The following is a 25037-nucleotide window of genomic DNA, read 5'->3' as shown; positions in this document are numbered from 1 at the left end:
TTTTAAAAATTTAACTCAGAAACAAGTTCTTGCTAAGTTCCTCAGGCCAACCTAAAAACTTTCAATCCTCCTGCCCCGCAAGAGATTGCAGGCTGGGATTACAGGCCTGTGCTTGCCTGAAATGACCTCATTACTTATTCAATCAGGAGACAGAAGATAGAGGCTTCTGTCCTGGCAGAGACTAGAATGTGTAGGTTCACTGCGCCTGAAATTTCTAATCAAATATACACTAAACATTGACTCTTGCTTTAAAAGCAAGGAAGAAAGATTAGATTTTGTTCCCAGCCCTTCCAAATGAATGATCTGTAGGAAGCACATATATAAATGTAATGAATGACCATTTCCTGTTGGAAAGACTGCTAATTTGCACACTCTGAGACAAAATACATCAATGTGAGTAGATCTAGTAAAATTTGGCATGACTTGTCACTATTATAAGAAAATAAACTTCCCCAATTTTTTCTTTCATCTTTTGTTAAGATTTCACTGAGTTATATTTTATTCTTAATCAGTAATCTAGGCATGCTTAAACAGCCTTACCCTAACCTCCTTACATTGATGATGGCCTTGGAGCCCTGCCCTAGACAAAAAGAATGGAATAGTGAATTCTTTGCAGCCATTGATTCACATGTTATTCATTCACTGTTTTGTTCATGCATATTCGAAACACACAGAGTATTTTCAGTATGAAAAGAAACACCATTTTGGTTTCAGGACCCACCACCTAGGGCAAGCTGTTTACACATACTTTTTCCCCCCATTGGGATAGGCATACAGATATATGTGTGACTTACAAGTAATGGTTAGAAAATGAGTTGAGGTTGGCAATCACCAAAATGAAGAGGAATTACTATTAGAATGTCAAAAAAGAACAAAGGCTTTTGAAATGGATATCTCTGGGAAAACTTCCAGTGAGGAGTGACACTGACTGGGACCTTGGAGAATATGCACAGTGCCTTATACATGCACGGAGTGTGGAGAAAAGGGTGTTTGAGAAGAGGAAGGCTTGTGTTTGCAAGTGCAGCATGAGACTTCAAAATGAGAGTGGACAGGGTTATAAGGAAGAGCATCTTGACTCTGTGACCTGAGTGAAGGAACAGCCAACGGAGGCCAGCTTGTTGCAGCCTGTGAGTTGGGGTTGTGGGTTGTGTTTCGAGGAGTCACTAGGGGACTAGTGGGAGAAGGATGTTGTCAGTGCTGTACTTGAGGAAAATTAAGCTCCTGCTGAGTGGGATGGAAGGGAGAACAAAAAGCAACTGCTCTCTGTTGAGATGACAGCCTTCAACTTCCAGAAGTTAGCATTTAAAAAATTGTCCAATCATGCACATTAAAATCAGCCTTAAATTTCTTTCAATCAATCCATTTTAGTTACATGAAAAGGAGAAAAATGAGATTCTCTGTTTCTGCAGTTAATCCCTCCTTATACTTCCTAAACTATAGCATAGGCAGGGGCAGCAGTCAGAAATCAATTCAAGGGAAGACAATGGCAAGCTGGTAAGATGGACAGGGGAAGTAATTACAGAAGAGCTGGCTGCTTTTATTAAACCTTGAAAACACTTGAATAGAAGAAAATGCTACACTTGAATGGGCAACATGGAACATGTGTGGTCGCGTTAGTCAATAAGCCAGTGTCAGAAGAATTATGAAGTTAAAACAATGTACGCAAACACCTTACTGTCTTGCTTCAAGTCTTCACAATTCCATGTCCAGGCCCCAAGGGGTGAAGGAAGATGTTACAATGATCAATTCCGTATTAATATTTCTTTTTATAAATAAAAAGAATTCACCTTTAATCTAGTCTTCTGTTTTTGAAATATACCTCCTGATAAAGCTTTACCTGGTGAAGCATACCTTTGACTGTGTCCATTTATGGATCATTTTCCAGAAAAAAAAAAAAAGTAAAATTCTTGGTGTCAGTTTTAGAAAAATACTGATTTAAGAGAAAAGTGGTGTTTTTACGAAGGTAACAATACAATAAAAACACAAACTGTATGCCTTTCTGATCTCAAAATCCTTTTGAACCTCAGCTCCTCAGCTCCGTCCAGGACGACAGCTAGAATAGTGGTACAGATTTGGTAAAAAAGACATCTAGATGAAGCATCAACGTCCCTGGGATGTTGTGAAAATGTTATGAAAATGCATTTGGTTTCTGATACATTTTGGTCTCTCCAAGAGAGTAAACACTGGCTACATTCTGTGAGATAAAATAATCCCAGGGTGATACAAACTGCTCATGTTTTGATTGAAACACCGTTTGACCTCTGACTCTGGCTCCAAGGCTAAAGCAAGACCACAGTGTGTTACTGACTCACGTGTTATTGTTAATGATAAAACAATTTCTCTAAGTTAAAAAATGATAGTAAACATGGGTATGCAGGTATTTTTATGGAATTCTGGCAATGAAATATTACTCAACCAAGGATAAGAACAAAATTCTGTCATTTTCAGAAAAATGGGTGCATCTGGAGATTACTGCATTGAATGACATAAACTAGACTCGGAAAGGAAAATATCACATTCTTCCTGTTATGTAGAATCTAAGAAGAAAGACATAGAAGGAATACTATTCTTAGACAAGAGGAAAGTTGGAAAGTTAGAAAGGGGAGGAGATAGGGGAAGAATAATGAGGGCATGAATATAATTAAAATATCAGCTGTACATAGTAACCCCCATGGGTTGATGAAATGATTTATTATCTCATGTGATCCTTAACAACAGCCTTGTAAATTAGTTGCCATGATTAACCACATCATACAAGGAAAATCAAGCTGAGAAATATTGAACATTTTCATATTGTCTATTATTTCATAAGTGAGGTTGTAAAAGCTCAAATCCAGGCAATGCAAAAAGCCCACATTCTTATATTTTATGATTTATACAATAGATGAGCTATTATTTATTTATTGACGGTTTCTTGCTGTTATAGGGCAGAGGCTGTTCTTCCCAGATAACTCACTGATGAGCAGAAATATTAGCATCATGCTTAGTGCCAGAAAATATTATCATCAAGTTTGCAAATGACAGTGAAGGGGCACATGGTAGTGAGTTGATTGAAATGCAACTAAAAGAGGTTTTGTATCAGTAAACTTCAAGGGAACTTTAAAAAATTAGCTTTCAGAATCAAGAATAAAAAGCATCACATATAGAAAAAGATCTAGCAATTTTACTTGACGAATTGCATTTACAGCACACAAAACTACACGATGGCAGGGAGCTCCACTGTTCGATGAACCATTTTATTTCAGAGACCTGGCATAGTTGAAGCACATTATAAATGCACAATAAATATTTGCTAAAGGAACAGGAGAGGGAGAGGAAGGAAAAGTATAATAGGGATTTTTAAAGAATTATTGACTTTTTGACTGTTAATAGCAGGAATGGAAAAATAAGATATCTAGAAAGCCTAGAATAAGAGTTGTGTTTATTCTATTGCACTTGCTTAGACAGCTGGTCCACTGTACTAATATTTGGGTATTACTTTCTGGTTCAGTATACAATATTATTGTTTGGGTGTTATTTGCTGGATTATCTTAGAAAAATCTAATAGTAAGAGTAATTAAACCGTGCATGGTGATACACACCTATAATCCCAACACCTGGGCTGAGGGAGAATATAGCAAATTGGAGCCCAGCCTGGGTATTTAATAAGACAGTATTTTTTTAAAAAGGACAATATTAAAAAAAATATTGTAGCTTAGTGTAAAGGTCCTGTGTTCAATCTTCAATACAAGAAATAAAAATGGTGACTGAAATACACTTCATGGCAGGACAAGGGACTGTTCTGGAGGAACAGGGACTGGTGTTTTAATAAGTGACTGTTGTGTCAGGCATGGTGTGAAGTGCTTTCCAGATCTAATTTAGTTCTCAAAAGCAACCAGTATATAAAATGGTGTTCCATCATCTTATAGAAGGAAAATCGCATTCAGGAAAGTGGATACACTTGCCCAGGGTCTCACAGTAGTTGGACCAGTTTGTTAAAGGAAAAGGCCTCAACTTTCCGTAATTAAGTTTCCTCCTAACTCTGTAGAAAACAAACAATGTGCATCTTGGAGAAAGACTGCCACCAGTGGCTGAGGAAGCTTAGCCCCAGCCCTTTGCAGTAGTTTGAAACTTCTCCTATAGTAGAAGAATTATAAAAGTAGACTATGAGCAAAGTCACTCTGTGGGCTAGGGGACAGTTGGAAGAGGAAACCTGGGTGGGGAAAATTAGACAGATTATAGTTAAATTTGAGGCACAACTTTCTAATAACTGGGAGGAGTGGTAAGGAAAGCCGTCCATGTCGTCAAAAGGATTCAGACAAAGGCTGAACTAAAACCATGGCAGGAAGCAGTGCTGCGAAGTTCAGTTCTGCAAGTTTAAATGTAATTTTAATGAAATTAAAAGTTTGGTTCTTCAGTCATGCTAGCCACAGCTCCAGTGCTTATTATTCACACGTGGCCGGTGGCTCACAGTTAGTGAGTGTGGAACTTTTCCATTGTGTAAATTTCAACTGAATAGCAGTGCTGTAGAGCCAGTGGGTAGGGTTATTGGACCCTGCATCTAGTTTACTTGAAATTCCTGAACAGGTCCCACCAATCATAATCATGAGTTTAATTATGTGTATGTTGCTGCTGGTTTTTCTGTATCTACTGAGATGCTGTCAGACACATGTGCCCAGTCAGCTACTTTGATGGGATTGTTAATCAGTTACAGATAAAATTTAGGGCCTTTAGAGTTACTACCAAATAAACAGATATCCTCCGTATAAAAGCCTAGGGTGCCCACTTAGATGTTTATGTTTTCAAAGAAGTTTCTTCCAGAGCTGTTTTTCTAAGCCTTGATTCTCACTCTTTTCCTCTTTGCAAATTGGTCATTCCCAAAGGAAACAAATTTGATAGCAGATTGTTGGAGATTAATTACCTATGATATGCCAAAGCCACTTCATAAATGTCAGAGCTAAAGAATTCCCTAGAGATGGAATTTTTAGATCCAACTGAAAATTAATTGTAATTAATATAATAGGTTAATTCATTGTAATTATTTTTAAGCCTTTTGGCAATGAGTTAATTCCCCAAGATCCACATTGCTGAAGTGTCATAGAGAATATTTGATAAGAATGTTCTTGTAATAAACCTCACTCCTCTGGGGGGATAAAATCCTATGCGTCTTCCCTTTACAAACATATTTTGGTGGCATATGATTTCTGGAAAACAAAGGAATCCCTCCAAGGTGAGGCGTAGACTTGAACAGCTCAGATGGGCGATACTCACTGATGAAAGCAAACAAAAGGCCTTTGATTATGCCTCATTTTCTTTGGAAGTACGTCCAGCTTCAGACTAACAGAATGCTTTGCTCCTGGAATAAAATGGAATGGAGCTGAAAATGGAAGAATCTGGGCTTTTTTCCCTTTCCTAATTATTTCCACTTGACTCATTTAATCTTGGACAATTATTCAATCATATCTGAAATGAGAAAATGATGGGAATAAAGTTTCTGTCGCTTGTTTTGAGAGCTTATAAACGTTACCAGAATAGTCTTGAACAAAAACAACAAAATACAAATTACAGTTGACCATGCCTTGTTTATGTATTAGGAAAATTCCCTGCATTGTTAGAGAGACAGCTCAAATTTCCATATGCAAGAACCCTGTCAGCCTTGATGGGTAATTTCATTATTAAGGTTCAAAAACTGTCATTTGGAACAAATATTTCATAATGGAAGATTGTACAGAAGCTAAAGAGCCAATTTGTTTACTTGCACCTGGATGGGTTGAGAAATTAAGCTTGAAAATGATTGATTGAAGATAGGATCGCTAACACTCAAAGACTCACAGATAGGTTTCCAAAACTCAAAGCTGACTCCTGTCTTCCTAGTACGTCCGTGAACCTGACTGCAGATTTAGAAGTACCAGGATATAGATAATCTTAACACTTGCTGAGAGCTGGGTGCATGTACTCATCTACAAACAAGGCTTGTGGCAATTGGAACTGTCAGAAACTGAAGTAAGCTGCCAAAATGAAGACGTTGTCCTCTTGCTGTAGGGCAGTGGTGATGAACCTAGGTCGGCGTGCTGCAACGGGCTGATTATTACATCAAAGGCTCTAAAAGATATGCCAGCACTGCTATAGGATATCAAGCAACAGATTTCGAAGTTACACCCACTGGGGTTGCTGCAAGGGAGGTCAGGTACAAGACAGAAATTTGGACACAGTGGTGTCTGAAGCCCCTTTGAATGGTGCTGATTGTTACGTTAATTAGGGTTATGATTTTTATGTATGTTTTTACATATATGTGTGTTTTTAATATTATCCATGATGTCACAGAACACCCCACTTTCATTAACTATTTAGTTAATATATGATTTGCACAAATGTTCCCCAAAGGTTCATGGGTGAACATCTTGGTCCCTACCTAATATGGCACTATAGGGAAATAGTGAAAGCCTTAGGAGATGGAGCCTAATGAGAGGTCCTTTGCTCACTGGGGCTAAATTTTCAAAGGGAATTGTGAATCCTGGTCCTGGATTCTCCTTTGCTTTCTGACTCATGCAGTGGGAAGTTTGTTTTGCTACATAGTCCATATCACCCTCAGTAGAAGTACAAAACAAGAGAATCACTCAGTTGATGTTGGACTGAACTAGTGAACCAAAGTAAACCTTTTCCTTTTATAAGTTAATGGCCTCAGGTATTATGTTATAATAATAGGAAGCTGTCTAATGTACACCTCTATGTGAGCAGAGGAAATACAGAAGAAAATTGTGTCCATGCATTCTTTTAAATGCTGCTGATTGGTTGTAGGCATTCCTGAACCAAACATACAAGTTTGGGAAATTTTCTAACTTGTGAGCCCCAAAAGCTGACTGATGTTCCATGGAATCAGGTATACCATGTGCTTTATTAAGGCAACATTCCCCAGAAAGTACCAGGAAAGAAGAAGTAGGGCGGTTGCTGATTCAGATGCTTCCTACCTTAACCCAGTCCCACCGAGAGCTGTGATGCATAACTCACACCATAGTGTTCGGTCCACTGTTTAGTCATTGATGTGATTGGCTAGAACAACCACAGGTGCTGGGGCTGGAGTGGCACACTGCTAAGCACAAGGATGAGAGGGGATCGTGTCAGGGGAACAACAGTTTCTCCACTGCATTTCTTTTGGGAAGGAATATTAAGAAATGACTGAGTTGTATTATTTTAGACATCAGTGAAGATTATCACTTCTGTAGACAAAGAATTGTGGCTCATTCTTACAACTCTCATCAGCAGTTAGTGGCTGAATAATTTATTACAATGCTGGTACCACACTGTCTAGTGCTGCAGGTTTGAAAAAATTACAGCTCAACCAACTAGGTCCCAGGGGACTGTACAGCACAGTTGTGCACTTATTGTAAATAAGAAAGCTCCATGCATATGTCCAGGCACAGGAATATTGAGAGCAGGATTTGCAGTTCTTGTGGACTTGGAGAGGCAATGTAAACGGTCCTGGTCAGGGAGTGAGTGGATGAGGCAATAAGTGGATCTTGAAGGAGCTATGCAGGGAGGGTAGAGGTCACTCCCAGCAGGAAGAATGACAGTACCAAATGGAACATTTTCAGACAGAGAGATGGGCTCTCTGGAGACCTGGAGGAAAACCCATTAGTGGGATATGGTGTGATCACTCAGAGAGACTCCTGGTGTCTTACGCTTCAGGAACAGGGGTGCTAACAAGCTCGTGAAGATACTTGCTTCTTGGGTACAGTACGACAGACTCTACTGTGGGAGCATCCATCTGAAATCCCAGGATGACTACCTGGCGGAGTTACTCTAGTGGTCCAGCCCTGTCTTGCTCCGTGGACAGCTCACTCCTATGCAGGTGCCTGTATATTTTCTCCACCCTGTGTCCAGGAGTCATTCCGGAGGTAACGTCTTCAAGCTGCTGATTCCCATTCAACCTGGTTCCTCGGTCTGGTCTCCTCTGCTGTTCCTTAGGTCAAAAGTTGGGATCCACCCTAGATTCCTTCCTTTCTCTCACAGCCAATACCTAATTTAACTCCATCTTCAAAACAGAAGACTCCTCATCTCAGGTCAGCATCTTTTATCTAGAATGTTTTAATGACCCTCCGAGGACACTCTGGGCTGTTTCTACACAGCCATTAGAGCACTTCTTTCACAGTATAAGCCAGACCACTTGCTTGTGGACTCATTTCCTCCCATTGGCTTATTACCACTCACACCTCATTTTCCATTTCTTTTCCACATCACACCCTGTTCCAGCTGTGTCAGCCTCATCGCAGTGTCCTCTTTGGGCGGGCAGCTCCCTACCTCTCCACATGAACTTAGCTAATTCTCCAGTTCCTTGGAGCATTGGCTCAGGTATGTCTGTCGTCTCACTGAGACCTCACCATGAATCCCAACACCATGAATCCCACCGAGCATTCTCTTCTCCTTCTTTTAGGGCATTTGTTATGTTCTACTTTATAATTAACTGTTTTTCTCCCTCTCTAGAATGGAAGCTCCTCGGGGGGAAATCTTGGTTTTGATGGTGGTTGTATTTCATGTGCCTAGAACAGTGCCTGAAACATGGCTGCAGCCAGCAAAACAGTTTTCAGTGGATGAATGAGAAGGCTGAGCAAGAGTTGGGCGGCTCTGGCACCCAAGGATTCATGTAGGAAAGCTGAGTGGAACAGGTCCTCAGGAACTATTTACTTTGTTAGTGCAGCGCAGCAGCCATTTAGATAAATTTATGATTGCTGGGCTTAAATATCACTTCTTTCCGCAAAGAACAGGAAAGGATCCATAAAAAGCAGGTTCTTTGCCCTTTCATAAGAACAAGTATCAAGCTTGTTTGAAAATTTTAACCTTTTCATCCCTGTGAAAGAATATGCATCCAAGTTGTTTTTAAGAATTGCATCTCATTGGACATGGTAACACATGCCCATAACCCCAGAACTTACGAGGCTGAGGCAAGAGAAACACTGCAAGTTTGAGGCCAGCCTGGGCTGCATAGTGAATTTAAGGCCAGCCTAAAGTATATAGCGAGACTCTGTAAGAAAAGAAAAACTGACAACAATAAAAAAAATGAATCTCATATAAACCATTTTATTATGAGTTTTAAAGAGAAACAGCCACATGTCTATGAAAGGAGTTTAAGAATCTCCTTATGGTGGCTGGTTAGTAGACATGGCCCCAGGATTAGTGATTACTTTCCATGGTAGATAAACTTTTAAAGTCTGTATATCCTAGGGGGAGTACTTACAACATTGCTGAGACATTTTGTGACAAAATACAAAATGACACATTCACCCCTCCATGGATTTAAACTAAATTTCCAATATCTGCAAATCCAGTGGCTTGCAAACTTTCCTACCATTGGTCTTCACCATCTCCTTTCGGTAGCCTTTCCTAACACCCACCAACTAGAGGGTTGAGGTCTGTGCTTCAGAGAGATTTGTAGTAACTTTAGGTAACCAGCCAAAATAAAATTACAGTTCCTACAATAAAGAATATTTTGCACTGGGGGTTTAGTTCAGCAGCACAAGCTGCACAAGTATGAGAGCCTGAGTTCGATCCCCAGTACCAAAAAACAATAATAATATTTTAATCATTCCATTTCCATTATGCATTTTCTCTTCCCATAGCCAGAACAATCTCAGCAGGACTCTTTGAGACCAGTGTGTTATGGTTTAGATCTAAATGTCCTCCAGGGATGTCATGTATTCAGAGTTAGAACTTTTAGAAAATAACTGGCTGATAGGGATGCTGTACTCATCTGTGGATCCCTCCATTGACGAGTTCACAGCTGTTAGAAGATGGGGCTGGTTTTGAGACGGACCACTGAGGGTGTGACTCGGAGGATGTGTTGTTGCCGCTGTCTCTTTCTTCTCTCTTTGGTTCCTGACTGTCATGGGTTTAGCAGCTTTTCTTGGCCAGGCCTTTCTATTATGTTATTTTTGCCTTCTTGAGCCAGCTGATTATGAACTGACCTTTCTGAAAGGATAAACCAAGTAAATCTCTCCTCCTTTACATTGCAGGTGTCAGGTGTTTTGTACCAGTGATGGGAAAATGACTAATATAGATAAACTATCATTTTCTCAAGGCCACACAGCCACTACATAGCAAAGCCGACTCCCAAACCCACCTGGCTTCTCAATCTTCTGCATTTTGAAAATCTCTATTTTATGTAATTTTCAAGTGACTGTCATAGAATGAGCAGTTTTTCTCCATCATGGCTTTCTGCCATCCCATTTTTGCCTTAGAGTAAGATAACCATGCACTGAATCAACCAAAACCATGAGCCAAAATAAACCTGTTCTCTTTTACATTGTGAGTGTTGTATATTGTGTCCAAGCAATGGGAAAGTAACTAATGCACAGTGTTTCTAAAAGTGTGGCTCAATAGTATGTTCACCACCTAGGAACTTTGAAAAGCCCAGTAGGTGATTTTGATAAATACCAAGTTTCAGAGCTATAGTTAAACCATGGAACAGTTTCCATCTACCTTATTCATATATCCAAGGAAGCTAAGAAAACATGTTGCAATATGCATTATGCAGTTGTTCTATATAAATAGTTTGGTTTCTTATTTCAAATATGAAACTATTATATTACATGACCTATCTCACAGGAAATTTTGTTTTATGCTTCTTACCTCACCTATTAGATAAATTTCTCGACTAGAGAATAGTTAAGAACCTTAAATGTTCTGGAAGACACTTTCCTGGTCTACTGACTAAGACGGAAACTTAACTTCTATATCATTACCGAGTATCTATGCAGAAGGTCCTCCTTTGGAAAGTTTTAATAAGGTCCTCAAGGCTTATTCAATTTAAGAAGCACTTTGTGGAACCATACCTAATTTCAGAGAAAACCAAATTAATTCTTGCCACAAAGTCGTATGGAATCACACTCTTAGAAAACATGAATTCTTGTCAAAGCTAAGGAAGAATTCCCTGCCTTTGACGCCAGGATTAACCATGTCCGTGAAATTCCTTGGAAAGACCTTAATGGTACTGATAACTGTAAAACCCTAGAGTAGCTTTTAATAGAAAGCAGAGAAGCATTCATGTCTGCCCTTAGTAGAACATGTGGACCCCAGATCACACTTTAATGATGGAAGATAAATTAAAAGTGATCACCAGAACTCATTTCTAAACCTTGATTTTTTTTCCAGTTTTTTTAAATGGCATGTGCTTATTTAGAACCAAAATAACAAACATACCCTCTAAAAGCCCTGAGAGATTTAAGCATTAACACAGACAATCTTGGGCAGAGAGAACAGTGTGCCAATACTGAAGAAATTGTCATTGTCTCCTTTGTTACATGTACTAAAAGCTATTTCCCTGCACTTAAGATCACATTGCCATTTTGATATTCTTGAACTGTGATCTTCGACATGTCAGATTCTTCATGAAATTCTTTGTGATCTAGGCAATAACTGCTCTTTAAAGACTAGTAGGTGTGTGCACACACACATTTATGTGTGTGCATGTGTCTGTGTTTTAACTTTTTTTCAGTTCATATAGCCAAATATCTGAGGCTGGATACTTTATAAGAAAAGAGATTTATGTAGCTCAAAGTTTTGGAGGCTAAAAGTGCAAGCACCATGATGCCCTGCCATTATGCCCCCTGGTGGAATCACTTGATGAACTGTGTCATGGTTGGAGCATGTGCTCGAAGGAGAGATCACAGGATGAGACTGAAAGCCAGAGAGTGGGGAATGATTCTGGTGTTACACTCATTCTCTTGTAACCACTCAGTGTCTTGAGAGTAATGATGTGGAAGTTAAGTTTTCCTCTCAGTCACTGGACCAGGAAACGAACTCAGAGTGCGATGAAAACTCTCTTAAGCCCTTCAAAGGGCAAAACTTTCAGTTACCTAGCCGTCTCCAAGTCACCCTGCCAAAGGACCTACCAAAGGTCACAGCACTTCCACACTAGGATGCTTTCATCATACAGATCTTTAGAGAATTAACCACATCTAAACCAGAGCAATGTGTGTGTGTGTGTTTTTCTGATTACTGCAGTTAATGGTCACCATCAGTAGTATTCTAGTAAGGTTTATCAACCAGTAATCCAAATGAAAACACTCCAGTTTTATCAGTTGTTGATTTCCATAGTGTAAATATTCTCACCACGATTCTTTCTGATTTCAAGCTATCGGTCTGACATCATTGCAGGAAAATTTGGGGAAAGAAACACACAGTTGATACTGTTAAATTTGTTGCCTGTCAACTCTAGTATATCATTAAAATGTAAAATATTTAGAAAGCAAACAGAAGTTTTAAAAGTCAGAGAAGATAAATTTATAATGTGGCTGAGAACAAAATCAGTTTTACTATGAGATTACATTTACTTCTGGTGTTTTGTCTAATGTATTGTCATGTAATTGTTAAATTTTTATCTTGTCCTTTTGAACATCCTTTTAAGAGATGCATATTATTACACCAAATTGATGTAAGATTATTTACTGACCCTAATTATAGACATTTTGGTAGCATTTCCTCATTTTGGTATTGCTATAAAGAATCTTTCAAATAATTAGAGAAAGACTTATTTGGGTATAAATTTTCCTTTACACTTCTGGTTGTTTTCTTAAGACAGATTCTTATATCAAAGTATTTCAATCAGAAGCCCTAGGATCAAGAGGAGTATCGACATCTAACTGATATTTGATGAATGAATAAGTATATTTCAGCCCTATATCTAAAGATTGAATGTTGTCATTATGTATGGTTTGTGTCTAGATGTCCCCCCACATTCTCATGCAGTCATAGGGATTTTTTGGGAATGGTTGAATATAAAGGGTGTGATTGATTCAAAGTGCAAAGGTGGGTGATTGGTGATTAGTCCACTGATTGGTTTGGCAGGAGCCTAATCCCAGTAGATCGAATGCAGTGGACAGAAAGAGGCTTCTCTCTCCCTTTTGCTCTTGTTGCTTTTGCTGTTTTCCACCATCATGAACCATTGCCCCTTTGCCGTGTGCCACCTTGCCTTGGAGCCAGCCAATTATGGACTGAAACCTCTGCAAACTGTGGACTACATAAATCTTTCTCTATTTAACTTTGGATATCAGATATTTAGTCTCAGCAAAGAAAGAACAGTAACTAAGATCTTGTGTAAAATCAGTTTACATGCTTTTTTTAAATACCAAAGATAGCAACATTTTTCAATATTGTAAAAACTATATTTTTAAATTCTTTTTAAGCATTATGTTTTTGGATAAGCATGTTAATAGTTTTATGTCTGTAAAGCTTCCATTGTAATTTTTCCAGTCAAATTACACTTTAAAAGTTATATTTAAAAACATATCACTTTAGCTATACTTTATTCTGACAATTTTATAGTTTTTTTACTTGTAACTGTTTAATAATTAATCAGTTTTCTTACATGTAATTACATTAATATCAAAACCCTTTTGATTTGTTTTAATTTAACCTATTTTTGAGCCTTTGTTGCTGTTAAGAGTATCAGGTTATTTTTAAATCATATTCCATAACATTTTCAAATTTAACGAGTATTTTCCACGCATGGTAAACCTGTAGGAGTCAAATCTCAGTGTACATTTCTTAATTATCTCCAAGATATTTCAAGACAGTATCTCTCTATTCTATTTAAGCCATACTTTCCAATATGATCTAAACCTAATTGCATTTGTTTTTGTTATCGCTACAAGTTCTGATAAGATACAAAGCAAATAAATGGAAATATAATAGGAAGTTGGGTTCTCAGAAACAAGAATATCAAGAACTAAAGTCAAATCTCCCTCTAGCTACATTTTTCCTGAAGCACCTGCCAAGTGCTATTAGGACCGGGAACTGACCCTTTTATTGACAGTGGGTTGAGCCCCTGACTTCCCCAGAGCAGCTACTTGCTAAATATTTGTGCATTGAATTGCACTGAACCTTAGGACTTGAGACCTTTCCAGGCAAGTATCCCCAGGCACAGCTTTCCTTCTCCATCTCTCTTGTTTTCTCCTTTCCTTAGCTGCGGTCCAGCACAGAGCTCCACCCAGACCTGCTCACAGATTGCCTCACTGTGCAACCCCTGCAGACGGCCGCGTCCCCAAGGGAAACTGCTGCTGATACCACCCTGGGACGGTCTCCAGGGCCAGGGCCAGATCTCTATTCAGGTAAGGATGCAAAGACAGAATCAATCCCCTCCTCCACCCTTTTATTCTCTCTGTTAGAGGAGATGCTCACATGAAGAAAATTCTTCTATAATCACCTGCATTTTGCTTTGTCAATTAGCTGAAAATTGCTGTCTTCTCTCCATGTGATTCTTTAACTGAGTTTGGCAAAAGCCTGTCTTTTTCTCATAAAGAAACAAAGTGTAATAATGGATTAGCTTCTTTAGTTCTGAACTTCTGCCAAAAGTTCCCTGTGCCCAAACCTTCCAGATAGCCTAAATTTTCTAAACTCGATTTGGACTCAGAAGAAATGTTTCCCTCTTAAGCAGGTAATGGGGATGTGAATTTCTTAATGGAACATTAAGTCATCATCACCTTTGCATTTTAAAGTAAACTCTAGGTCTGTATGTAAATTTTCACATCAATAAACCAACTTGTAAGACTATTTATTAATGTTCCCTTACCATTAGGAAAAGGGGAGGGAATGGCACTCCCAGACCACTATTCTTCTGTGAGAGTTTGAATAAAAGGTTACTCTAAATTTAGAAAAGTGCATGTGTTTAATGAATAATTAGAAAGGATTGATATGCAACAAAGAAGTCCTTTTTCTTCTGCTTTCTTAGCCTAGCTTTTCTGTATATTTTGCTCTATAATAGTGATGTATACTTGTAGAACCATAATTAGTTATTATCTCTATGTATGGAAGTGCCTACGATCATGTGATGAATATGCAAACAAAATCTCACTGGATCCACATTCCAGAAAATGGGAGTTTTACATTTTTTTGTGAATTGCAAATCTTACAACCCCATCTGATTCGAGAGCCAGACTTCATAGCGAGCTGTCTCCTCCTTTGGAAAGTTCTAAAAAACTATAAAAAAATGAAGAATTATATACTTATAAATTATAATGGAGTAGGAGAAGACACACTTGATTAGCTTTTTAAACTAAACAGTTCTCAGACAGTCCAGATATAGGGGAAATTAAACATACATTTCAAGAGTATTAGCCATCAAGGTGTCCTTAATGATGGTCTAGTGTCAGTAGACTTTTAATAGCTGCTTTGGGTTACTTATTCCTAGAGACAACTTGACCTCTACTTTTTGAAATCCAGGGAGATGAAGTTAAACTTTATTCAAAGGACTGACCAAATCTTAAGAGAGGTTTTACATACCAGTAGATATACAAATATCAAATGTGCTATTTGCATGATGCTACCAACACTTAATCAATATTTGGTATAAGATATACACACATATATATGAAAAAGCAAAACTTTTGTTTATATGAGTCTTTATGTGACAAATGGTTGAGAAATAAAGTTTTAGTACAGCACATTAAACTAATAATCAGATTAAACAACCTATAAACATTTTCCTGTTCCTCAATCTATAAATTTGTATTACTAAAGACCTGCACCCAACAAGTAAGGGTAAAAGTGATTGGAAAATGAACTCACAATCAGGATAAATAGTTTCCAGTGGTGGGACATATATTAGTCAGTTTTTCATCACTGGGACATGCATTATTTAAAAGAGGAAAGGTTTTGCTTATAGCTTTAGAGGTTTGAGTCCATGGTCAGCTGGCTTCAAAGCAGAAGTGTCACGATGGAAGAGCATGGCAAAGGAGACTGCTCAACTCATGGCAGCCAAGAAGCAGAGCAGAATGGTGTCAGAGAGGAAGGGACAGTCCTGAAGTCGCACCAGCTGCAGACCAGCCAGATAAACATTTCACTAATCCCCCGGGCAGCTCCCAAGCCAATCAAGTTGACAGCTAGGCTTACTCAGCATAGTCCAGTCCTGCACTTAAACCTCTTGGCTTGCCAGCTCTGATATGTGCATCTGTGGGAATGTCAGTGACTGTTGAATATAGCACACAGCTCTTGTCCTATTTATTCTAATCTAATATGTCTTGGTTTGAATCTTTCAAGTTTTGAAGTTTCATGGTTTAGTTTGACATGGCTTTTTTGTTCCAAATCAACTTATGCTTTTTGTTCATGAATCATTGCTCTTTTGGGCTTCAAAAAGATCTTGAGCTCCTAACTTTGAGCCTCTGGCTATAGAAGGTAGGCTCCCATGGCAGGCTAGGAATCATAACCTGCCACAGCCATCAGTAGAGCATCTTCAGGTTCAGCAAACTCAGAGCAGAGCCATGCAGGCGAAAAACTACAAAACAAGTCTCTTAGCCTTTCCTTTCAAATTTCTAGAAATGCATTTGTGGGAAGTACAGGTACAAACTCTAGCTGAAGACCTGACTAAAGGTCCCCTCTCACACACACAAAAAAAAAAAAATCTGAAAAATGGCCAAGGTACATGAGGAAAGCATTGATCAGTTAGTTAAATGTAAATTTTCAAGCATCAAAGCAATTTGATGAGGCTAAAACTTGGCTAAATGTTAAAACAGTTGGAATCATTCTTTTTACATTCTATTACACAAAGTCAAGAAAAGGTTTGTTTAAAAATTACCAAGCCTTTACCTTTAAAACATGAGTGAATTGATTTATCACAAAAATATTTTGATGGAGAACATATGGGCAGACAGTAGGAAGCAGTTAAATGTGGTATTATTGCACCTGAAGCCACCAAGACTGGAGGATTAGAATTCTGAAGACATCATGGTTTTGAAAGGGAAATTTTTAGTGGCTGGTAGACCATGATTTACAAGGTTCCAGGAGAGAGATAGTTCGCACAGTATTAAGACAAATAGGAAATATGGTGGTTCTGATACATACAAGACTTGCATATCTCCTGGAGTGTTGGCTTCCTTTACTGAAACAAACTTTTCAGGTTGATGAGACAGAACTAGAGTGGAATGAATTGCCTAAAAAGACTCATTTCTGTAGAAGAAAACAATGTCCCAGGTTAAAGCAGCCAAATCTAACTTGAGGCCATGCTGAGGATGACTATAGACTGACATATTCATGTTTCCACTATTTGGAAATTTCCTGGGGCACTCTAGGCCTGCTCCTGAGCTAACCTGTGAGCAATGTTGTGATCTAATGGGACAGTCAGAGGAATGATGAGCAAGCCTCAAGGATGGCGCACTTATATTATCTGCCCTTTTGTTCAGAGATTCTATGCCCCAGACAGATCATGCCAGAGGCCAGCTTGTAAATTCAGGTGATTTATCTGATGACTTGAGAGAGACTGTTTCATAGCCAGTGGATGGAGATGTGAATGTTGCTTTCAAGATTAGTACCTCATAGATCTTCTAGTGAGCTCCTGCGATGAGCTAATGAAGCAGATAAGCCAAAATTTAGTGAGTCTACAGTATCATGGACAGCCTTGGATCAATTTCCTCACTAACAAAGAATGCTCTGTGGAAGGTTATCTGTCCCGTGGGTAGTCACAAAAATTATGACTCTCTCCAAACCAAAGCTGTATTATGGAATCAGTAAGACATGACCTTTGAAAATGACCTAAACCATGAAGATATCATAGAGGCCAATTTGGTTGAGATGTTTGAGTTTCACAGTCACTACCTACAAGTGAGCAGCTAATGCAGCTTGAGCCAGAGAAACCTACAAGAATGAGAGAATTTTCCTGGACCACTTCTGTTGGGGTTTAAAATAATTCTTCTGTTTAGAGCTTTCAAATCTTGTCATATTACCCAAAGTTTGAATGTAACTTTAGATTTTTCAGAAAAAAATAGACATTTTGTTCATATGCAAAAATATAGAAGGAAAATAAAAGGCTTCATTTTAAAGCAGGAATTTTTTTGAAGTGATATAATCTCATTCCCTTCATTTTGCTCTCATTACTGGGAAGTGAGGGCTTCTCTATAGAATAGCATTTTATAATAAATGGCACTGTATTCGATCGATATAGGATTTAATGTTTTTTTATGAACCAGTGTTTAATTTTAGTGTATTTATGGATTGTGTTTTAGTACATTTTCTGCATTCTTAAATTGAGTATATTTGCTGTCTTTGGACAGCTTGCAGAGTTGTAAGTGTTAGAAATAATTTTCTGTAAAAGTGCCTCATAATGTATGTTCTCAAAAAATAGTTGTTAATTTAGGGACTTTATTAGAGGGTTCTAAATCAGCATACTGATTTCCCAGTAGATTAAACTTTACAGCAGAATTGTGAGGATAAAATGTGATCTTTATAAAAATATAGAACATTTATAAGATGCATAGATACTACTTAGATTGTGTTCAGAAACACTGCTTTGCCTATAATTCACAAAGGTGAAAAAATCAACGGAACATCTTTTGAGCTGACAGTGGACAGGAGCAAGTGGAGGTTTGGGGTGCAAAAGGTATTTGAAAGAAACATCTGAAAGCATTTTTGTGATGCCCCTTATGATGATCCCTTGAACTACTGTCAACATCTTGTACTGTTTTTTGAAATTCCTCTTGCTTTAGTGGCCTGCCCACTGCTTTGAATTGGAAAATCAGTGAGGGTGGGGGTAGGTCTCGCACTCCTCTACTGTAGTCACTGAGAACTTTAACCCTCAGACCAGGGTCAGTCCTTTCGTGTGCCCTGTATCATCTGGCTTTGTTAATGCAGTTTTCTGGGCCCTGTCCTCAAAGTTCCTGACTCAGCCTGTCCCAGCGAGTTCCAAAGATTTGCATTTCTGCCAGACCTGGAATTTTTTTAAAAATCAAGTTCTGTGTGACATTGGGTCCTGCTAGTTCAAGGAGCACACTTTGAAAATCAGTAGTGTGCTTCTTAAAATGTGGACACATGACTTCTAGCAAAACATGGTCTAAATTCTGACTAGAGGAGGTAGAATAAAAATTGGCTCTATAGTGTATATTTCCATTGCTCACTACAGTCAACCTATGAATAAATATTCTGCTTGCCATACCAGTGTCATAACGGTACTGGTTTTATTTTGATTGAAAGATCATATAAACTCAAATAAAAATTTTAAAATGTTGGTTCCCAGTGTAGAACATATGTGCACATAAGAACTAATGTTAATGCCTTATGTATTTGCAAACTGCTTAATTTGATACTTCAGTTTTCCATGTATATTTATTGCCTTGTATTCATGTTAGTTTTTCACGCAAGATTAAGCTGAGTTATTCACTTTTACAATATATGCAAGTTTTTGCTATAAATGTACTTTTACGGATAAGCAAAAACAATTCTTACGTCATTGAAGAGGAGAGGAAAGTAGTGAGACTGGGCAACCTCACGGTGAAATTTTTAGTTATCTTAATGCTATTATTTCTTTTTTTCTTCATTTAATGTCTTGCTGCCAGCATACAAATGGGACATGAAGGAGGGAAGGTGGGATCTACTCTGAGGTGTACCCTAAGCAGGTCTTAAGTAGCAAATGGACAGCAAGTCTGAAAATTGAGAATAGAATTTCTGAAATGAGAAACATACGTTTTGTGATGAGCAAGTTATGGTCCAAACTTCTAGGTCTAAAGTTCTGACTTCCTCTGAATTTACCTTTCAACTTAATTTACCTTCCAATTACAGAAAGAAATAAGTAGTGATGTCTCCTTCATCTGAAAAATAAAGAGAAACTGGATATTTTCACTGTTTTTGTAGTCAGGGTGAAAGTTTATTTTTTATATCGTATATAAAGGATAGTATCATACTCTAAATCAAAGGACATTACTGAATTAACTTGGATTTTAGTTGGCATCCTGTATAGTAATAAGGACGTTTATTACTGAATAGAGACCACATTGTGGAATTTGCTCGTTCCACATAACCAACAGCGCTATCTCAGAGAATGGCCTTGACAGTTAGTGTCTTTGTTGCTGTTGTTGGAAACTGATCTGCCCTGTTCAGGTGCCTCAGCCATGACTTGAACCGCGAACACTGCTTAAATAGCCTGCATGAATTCATCAGAAATTGCAGCTGCATCCTTGAGGTCTGGGTTTTCCTCCCTGACTTTCAAGGCTGCTCCTGCCTCATCCGCAGCACTCAGTGCTTCTAGCGGACGTGACCTTCCTCCTTAGGCTCTGGTCTCATTCGTTCTCAGGGAACTTGGCTATTTATTTCTAGCATCTGCTCTGCTTTGGGTTTCAGAGTTGACTCTTACCTTAGAGTTTCTGTTAACACCCTTACACATATCTAAGGAACTCAGGGGTCTATAAGCTTCATTGGAACCTTTTCCCTTGGGCTGTACAGAAAGTCTTTGATTCTACCTTCTCGGGTAAAGTGATTACAGAACAGGAACTATTTACTATTCAAAGAAAAAAAAATAAATACTCATCAGCATTTTTAGGAATTTGCTCCACAGGCTAGTTCACGGGGATGTATATCAAACATTTCTTTGGAATGTATATACTTCATGAAAAATGCAGTGCATCCACTGCCCTAAAAGATTTTGTAACAGGAAAGAAAAATTAGGATTTGTCATTCTGGAGCACTAAAGCAATTTGGGCTTATGTCTAGTTTTTTCTTTTTAAACTAAACATGGGCAGTATTTTATGCATCTTTCCTTAAATCGTACTTAAATCACTACAGATTGTATTTGGTACAGTTCTTCTGATCATTTGTGTAGTCAATAGATGCTAAAACATGATATTTACGTGTGAAAATGCTTCCGATTCCTCAAGCTCAGATTTCTCTCTTACTGAGATCAATTACTGGATTAAATGACATAAAGAATTCTTGCAACATAGCAAGTGTTCAGCATCTATTACTTATAATTATTGTTGCTTTTATCCAAATACTAGGAAAATTATATTGTAGTTCTGTAAAACACGTAAAGAACAGGTGCCATAAATCACCTCCCACTCTCATTTTTTTTTTAGAAATGAAAAAAAAAAAAAGAAAGTCTAAAGAAATTGAAAATTTAGTAAGTATCATTCTGTGGAACAAAAAGCTAAAATATAGCTCTTTACATTTTAGTACTGTACATTACAAAGTACTTTATGTTATAATAGTACTTTGCCCAGTACTTCATATTATATTTTTTAATTAAGGAAATTTCTTATAGATCTCTAAAGAGAAACGAGTGGAATCAGAAATACATCATTTGAGGGGCAATGCCCTCCAATTTACAATGTTAAAATTGTGTCTGGATAGTTACTAGTATCTGGGCATTAAAAAAATAGTGTATTCATTTGTTCATTTCTTTTTGCTTATTTATTTGACTTTTGTTTGTAGAGAAAGTGTAGTATGGCAGAAAGAATGTGGAACTGAATTTAAAGTCCAATCCTCTCTACTCCCTGGGTGTTTAGTTTGGGGAAGTTAATTTTCTTTTCTATAAAATGGTGGTGAGAACCCTAATCCCATAGGGCCATTATGAGAATTAATTGAGATAGCATGAAAGAGTTTAGTACACTCCCTGGAAACTGGGAGATACTCAATTCGTGTTCCTTTCTTCTTTTCCTTCTTCTTTGCTTAAAAGCTTAGAGAATTAATTGTGAGCCAAGTTGATGTCTATAACAGGAAGTGGAATTTCTTCTATCCATTTCTTTTGTACTGGGTGCTGCCATCTAGGGTTCAGAAGTATATGTCTTGATACAAAGAATTCATTCCAAGAAAAAGTCACATCAAAATGAGGACTTGACCCTTGCACATTGTGAAACCTACATTGAGATCTATAAATTGAGAGTTTCTGTTGCCATGAAAAGTAGAAGTGTATTTAGAATGGTTATTAGAGTGTCTCTGTCTGCTTGAAAAATCTGAACAGGAAAATCTGTGAGGGTGAAGCAGATGAAGAAACTGAACTGATGATCCAAATGAATCATCTGTATATAATTATTGCTTTGCATTGCTGATGTCATCTTGTAAATACTCTTCTGGGCTATCAATGTATTTCAAGGTGCCCAGGAAACTCTTCTTGATGATTTGTGTTATGACTTATATCTAGATCTCCCCGCAAAGATTTATATAGTCATTGGTGTTCTTCTCGAAAGTGGGTGGGTCTAGCATATGTGATGCTGAGGTTAAGGATGTGATGCTGGCATCAAGGGTGTCCCATCCTGGATGTGAGTGCTACACACCCAAAGGGCAGATAGGGTGGAATATAAAGGATGGAAAGGGGGTGCTGTCGTCTCTTGCTGCTGCTGTCAGTGTGGCTGCTTTGCTGCTTCCTGCTTTGCCATGGACTGTTTTTCTCTGCAGTGGCCCTCTGCCATACTACCCTGCCAGCCAAAAACCAGGCAACTATGGACTGAAACCTTTACAAACTGTGAGCTAAATAAGCCTTTCCTCCTTTAACGTGGGTGTTGGATATTTTGTCTCAGCAACAAGAAAAGTAACTGAGACAATTTGCTTGCCTCAAATTTAGTGTTCATATTTTTAAAACAGTTCGCTACTCTTTTCAAGATGGTTTTTTAGTAGCTAACATACAATAGACAATTTATTACCCTAGGGATCCTCTTTGCAGCCCATCCCCTAAACATGGGTGCTCTGTGCCTTACTTTTATATGGCCCAAGAACTAAAGGTTGTTTTAAGCTTCTTCAATGTAAAAAATATTTTAAAGCTATTTGCATCAGATAAGAATAGTTGCTTAAAGAATGGTGAACACTGTGTCTTTCCTAAAAGTCTAAAATATTTGCTGAGTGGCTCTTTCCATAAAAAGTTTGCCAGCCTATGCTTTAGATTTACATCTGGGACCTTTGTAATTGCCTAAGTGAAATCAAGGTAACTGTAAAGTAAATTAACTCAAGTTAATTAAAGAGGAAAATATAAGTTATGCTTACATAATGCAGGTTTTGGTGATCTCTATAACAGTTTAGATTTATTAAGTAGTTTTCTTTTTTTTCAGGCTGGCCTTGAGCTCACCTTGTAGCCCAAGCTGGTCTCGAACTTGCAACGATCCTCCCACCTCAGCCTCCAGAGTGCTGGGATCACAGGCATGAGCCCAGCAGATTTATTAAGTAGTTTTCTAACTCATGGGCTTTAGAAAATTTTAAAAACTCCAGTAAATAAAACAAATGACAGCAGAGTTGTTTGCCTTGCATCATATGCACTGTCCAACATGCTTGGTCCTCCCTGTGACAATGTATGGAACCCAAAAATAAGTGTCTGTCAGATTTAATAATTACTAGTAAAAGTCCATCAGGCTTCAGGAAGACATCCTCAGAGGTGGCTGGGCCATAGTGAGAAGATGTGGTCCTTTGAGACATGATTTCTTTGAGGAAGAGGCTGCTAGAGGACAGGCAGGCTCTATTCTAGTTATGATTAGCCAAAGACTGGCAGAGAGATCAGTTCTCTTTAAGTTTGTTTTTCCCCAAAACAGAAGTGTTTACAAACTTTGATTTTCAAGGACCATGTTTTCTAAAATCAGGGCCTCTGGTAGACATATAAGTTAAACTTAGGATAAAAGCAAAGACTTGCAATATCAGACTACAGGGCCTTACTTACCTACATTCTAGAGGGAAGATGCTTGCTTCCTCAGAATACATTGTCTACAAGCATAAAGTATGTTTGAAGTTGATATCATTGAAGACTCAACCCTTTATCACACAGATCAAATCTTTAAATAAAAATGCATTGGTGAAGGTTGTATGTGGGCATAAATTTACAGTGCCAAGTGAATGACTTACCAACATCTATCTTGAGGTTATAACTAAGGGGCAACACTAAACCCTGAAAGCAGAAGGAAACAGCTTCTGCAATATACGGGGGAAAAGGAAGGGCATTTCCTTAGCTGTAACAAAACCACCTTGATGAGCTCTTTTGTTTTGCTTTGGGCTAGTGATAAATGTACTCTGTGGTTCTTCAGTATACCAGTCACCCAAAGGACTGTTGTGACTGCATTTTACAGACCTAGGAAAGAAAGAGGTTCCGTAGCAGTTTGGAGTTGGTGGATCAATCCTTGATTTGGCTGGAAGAATGTGGGATTAAAAATTGGATTGGTTTTCTAGGTAGAAAATTTCTTTCCAAGAAGCTTTGGGGCCTGATACAGTAGTTTCAGAAGTCACGTAACTAGAAAGGATGAGATTGTCTCAGGAAACTCTAAAAAGGAAGGACCATCTTTTTATGGTCATCATGATACAAGAGGAAACAGTTGAGGAATGAATAAGGAATTAGGGAATCCCAATATGTTTTACTAAAACTTTGTTTCTAATGGCCAAATGGATTTTACTTCCAAAAATACAGGGATTTTTAAAGAACTCCACCAGTAAGTATCCATACCCGCTCCATCCTCTTCCTTTCTGTGTTCCCATTCTGCCCAAAATGGAGGTTCACAGGAGTCATAGTCCAGGAGGAAGCAGCAATTTACTATGTAGCAGTCTAAGTGATTTCCCTGTTCAATTATGTGGCTGACTTTCTCTATAGCAAATTCTATGCAAGTAAGTAGGAAGACTGGGGAGGAAAAAGGAAAAAAAGAATACAGTCTATGAGATTTGAGGTTAGATGTGTCATGCATTGTCTGGAAAGATCCAAGAGGGCTTCTTGAAATGTTGAGCCCAAAGAAGTTGAGGGAGCTGCCAAAATTATGCCATTCTACTTGAAACAAAAGATTTTTGTTCTAAAATACAGATGTTTCAGGAGCTTTTCTGAACACGGAGTTAATTACACCTGGTATTTTAGAATGTTTGATGGTAACCTTTGGCATTTATGTGGATGACATCAGCCATTAGCTTCTAGTTATATCACAGTGTATTCCAGAAAAGCACGTAAGCATGCCTCCTCTTCCGAACACTAATAACTTCTTCGCTGGCTATAAATCCAGCTGCATGATGTGGAAATGTAATTGGGCAGCCTACACAGAAGTTTGGAGCTCATGGGGGAATATCTATTTGTAAGAGAACCTGAATATTCATGTAACTATCCAGACATCAATAAATTCTCATTTTACCTTATTTATTTCTGTTCCCCAGTGAATAGCAGCATTCTTAAACTCAAAGTTAATAGGCTTGTTCTTCAGAGCTGTGTGCTCGCTTACCCTAATACAGTGACTCCCTAACACATTTGTTTACCCGTTGCCAGGTAGCTCTCCCATCAGGTGACACAAGTATGTTTTCTTTGTCTTAGTGCACAGAGACAGTTGCCATTGTTTGCCATCAATTAGCTCAGGGTAGCATGT

At 38.2% G+C, this 25037-nt stretch overlaps 1 protein-coding gene across 10 annotated transcripts in view; it reads left to right on the top strand.

Annotated features, from left to right (window-relative positions):
- Nucleotides 1-25037, top strand: part of Glis3 (GLIS family zinc finger 3) — a 429668-nt gene that overhangs the window by 350708 nt on the left and 53923 nt on the right. For all 10 annotated transcript variants that reach the window (XM_063250536.1, XM_063250532.1, XM_013155103.2 and 7 more), the window contains one exon: nt 13937-14081. In XM_063250536.1, the coding sequence (XP_063106606.1) occupies nt 13937-14081 (145 nt within the window). The remainder of the gene's footprint in view (nt 1-13936; nt 14082-25037) is intronic.

Source organism: Cavia porcellus, unplaced genomic scaffold (assembly GCF_034190915.1).
Source record: "Cavia porcellus strain 051 isolate PalLab524CR breed Dunkin Hartley unplaced genomic scaffold, mCavPor4.1 scaffold_1, whole genome shotgun sequence".
Lineage (NCBI taxonomy): Eukaryota > Metazoa > Chordata > Mammalia > Rodentia > Caviidae > Cavia > Cavia porcellus.
Note: the sequence above shows the minus strand (reverse complement) of the source record. Positions and strands in the feature narration are given on the sequence as shown.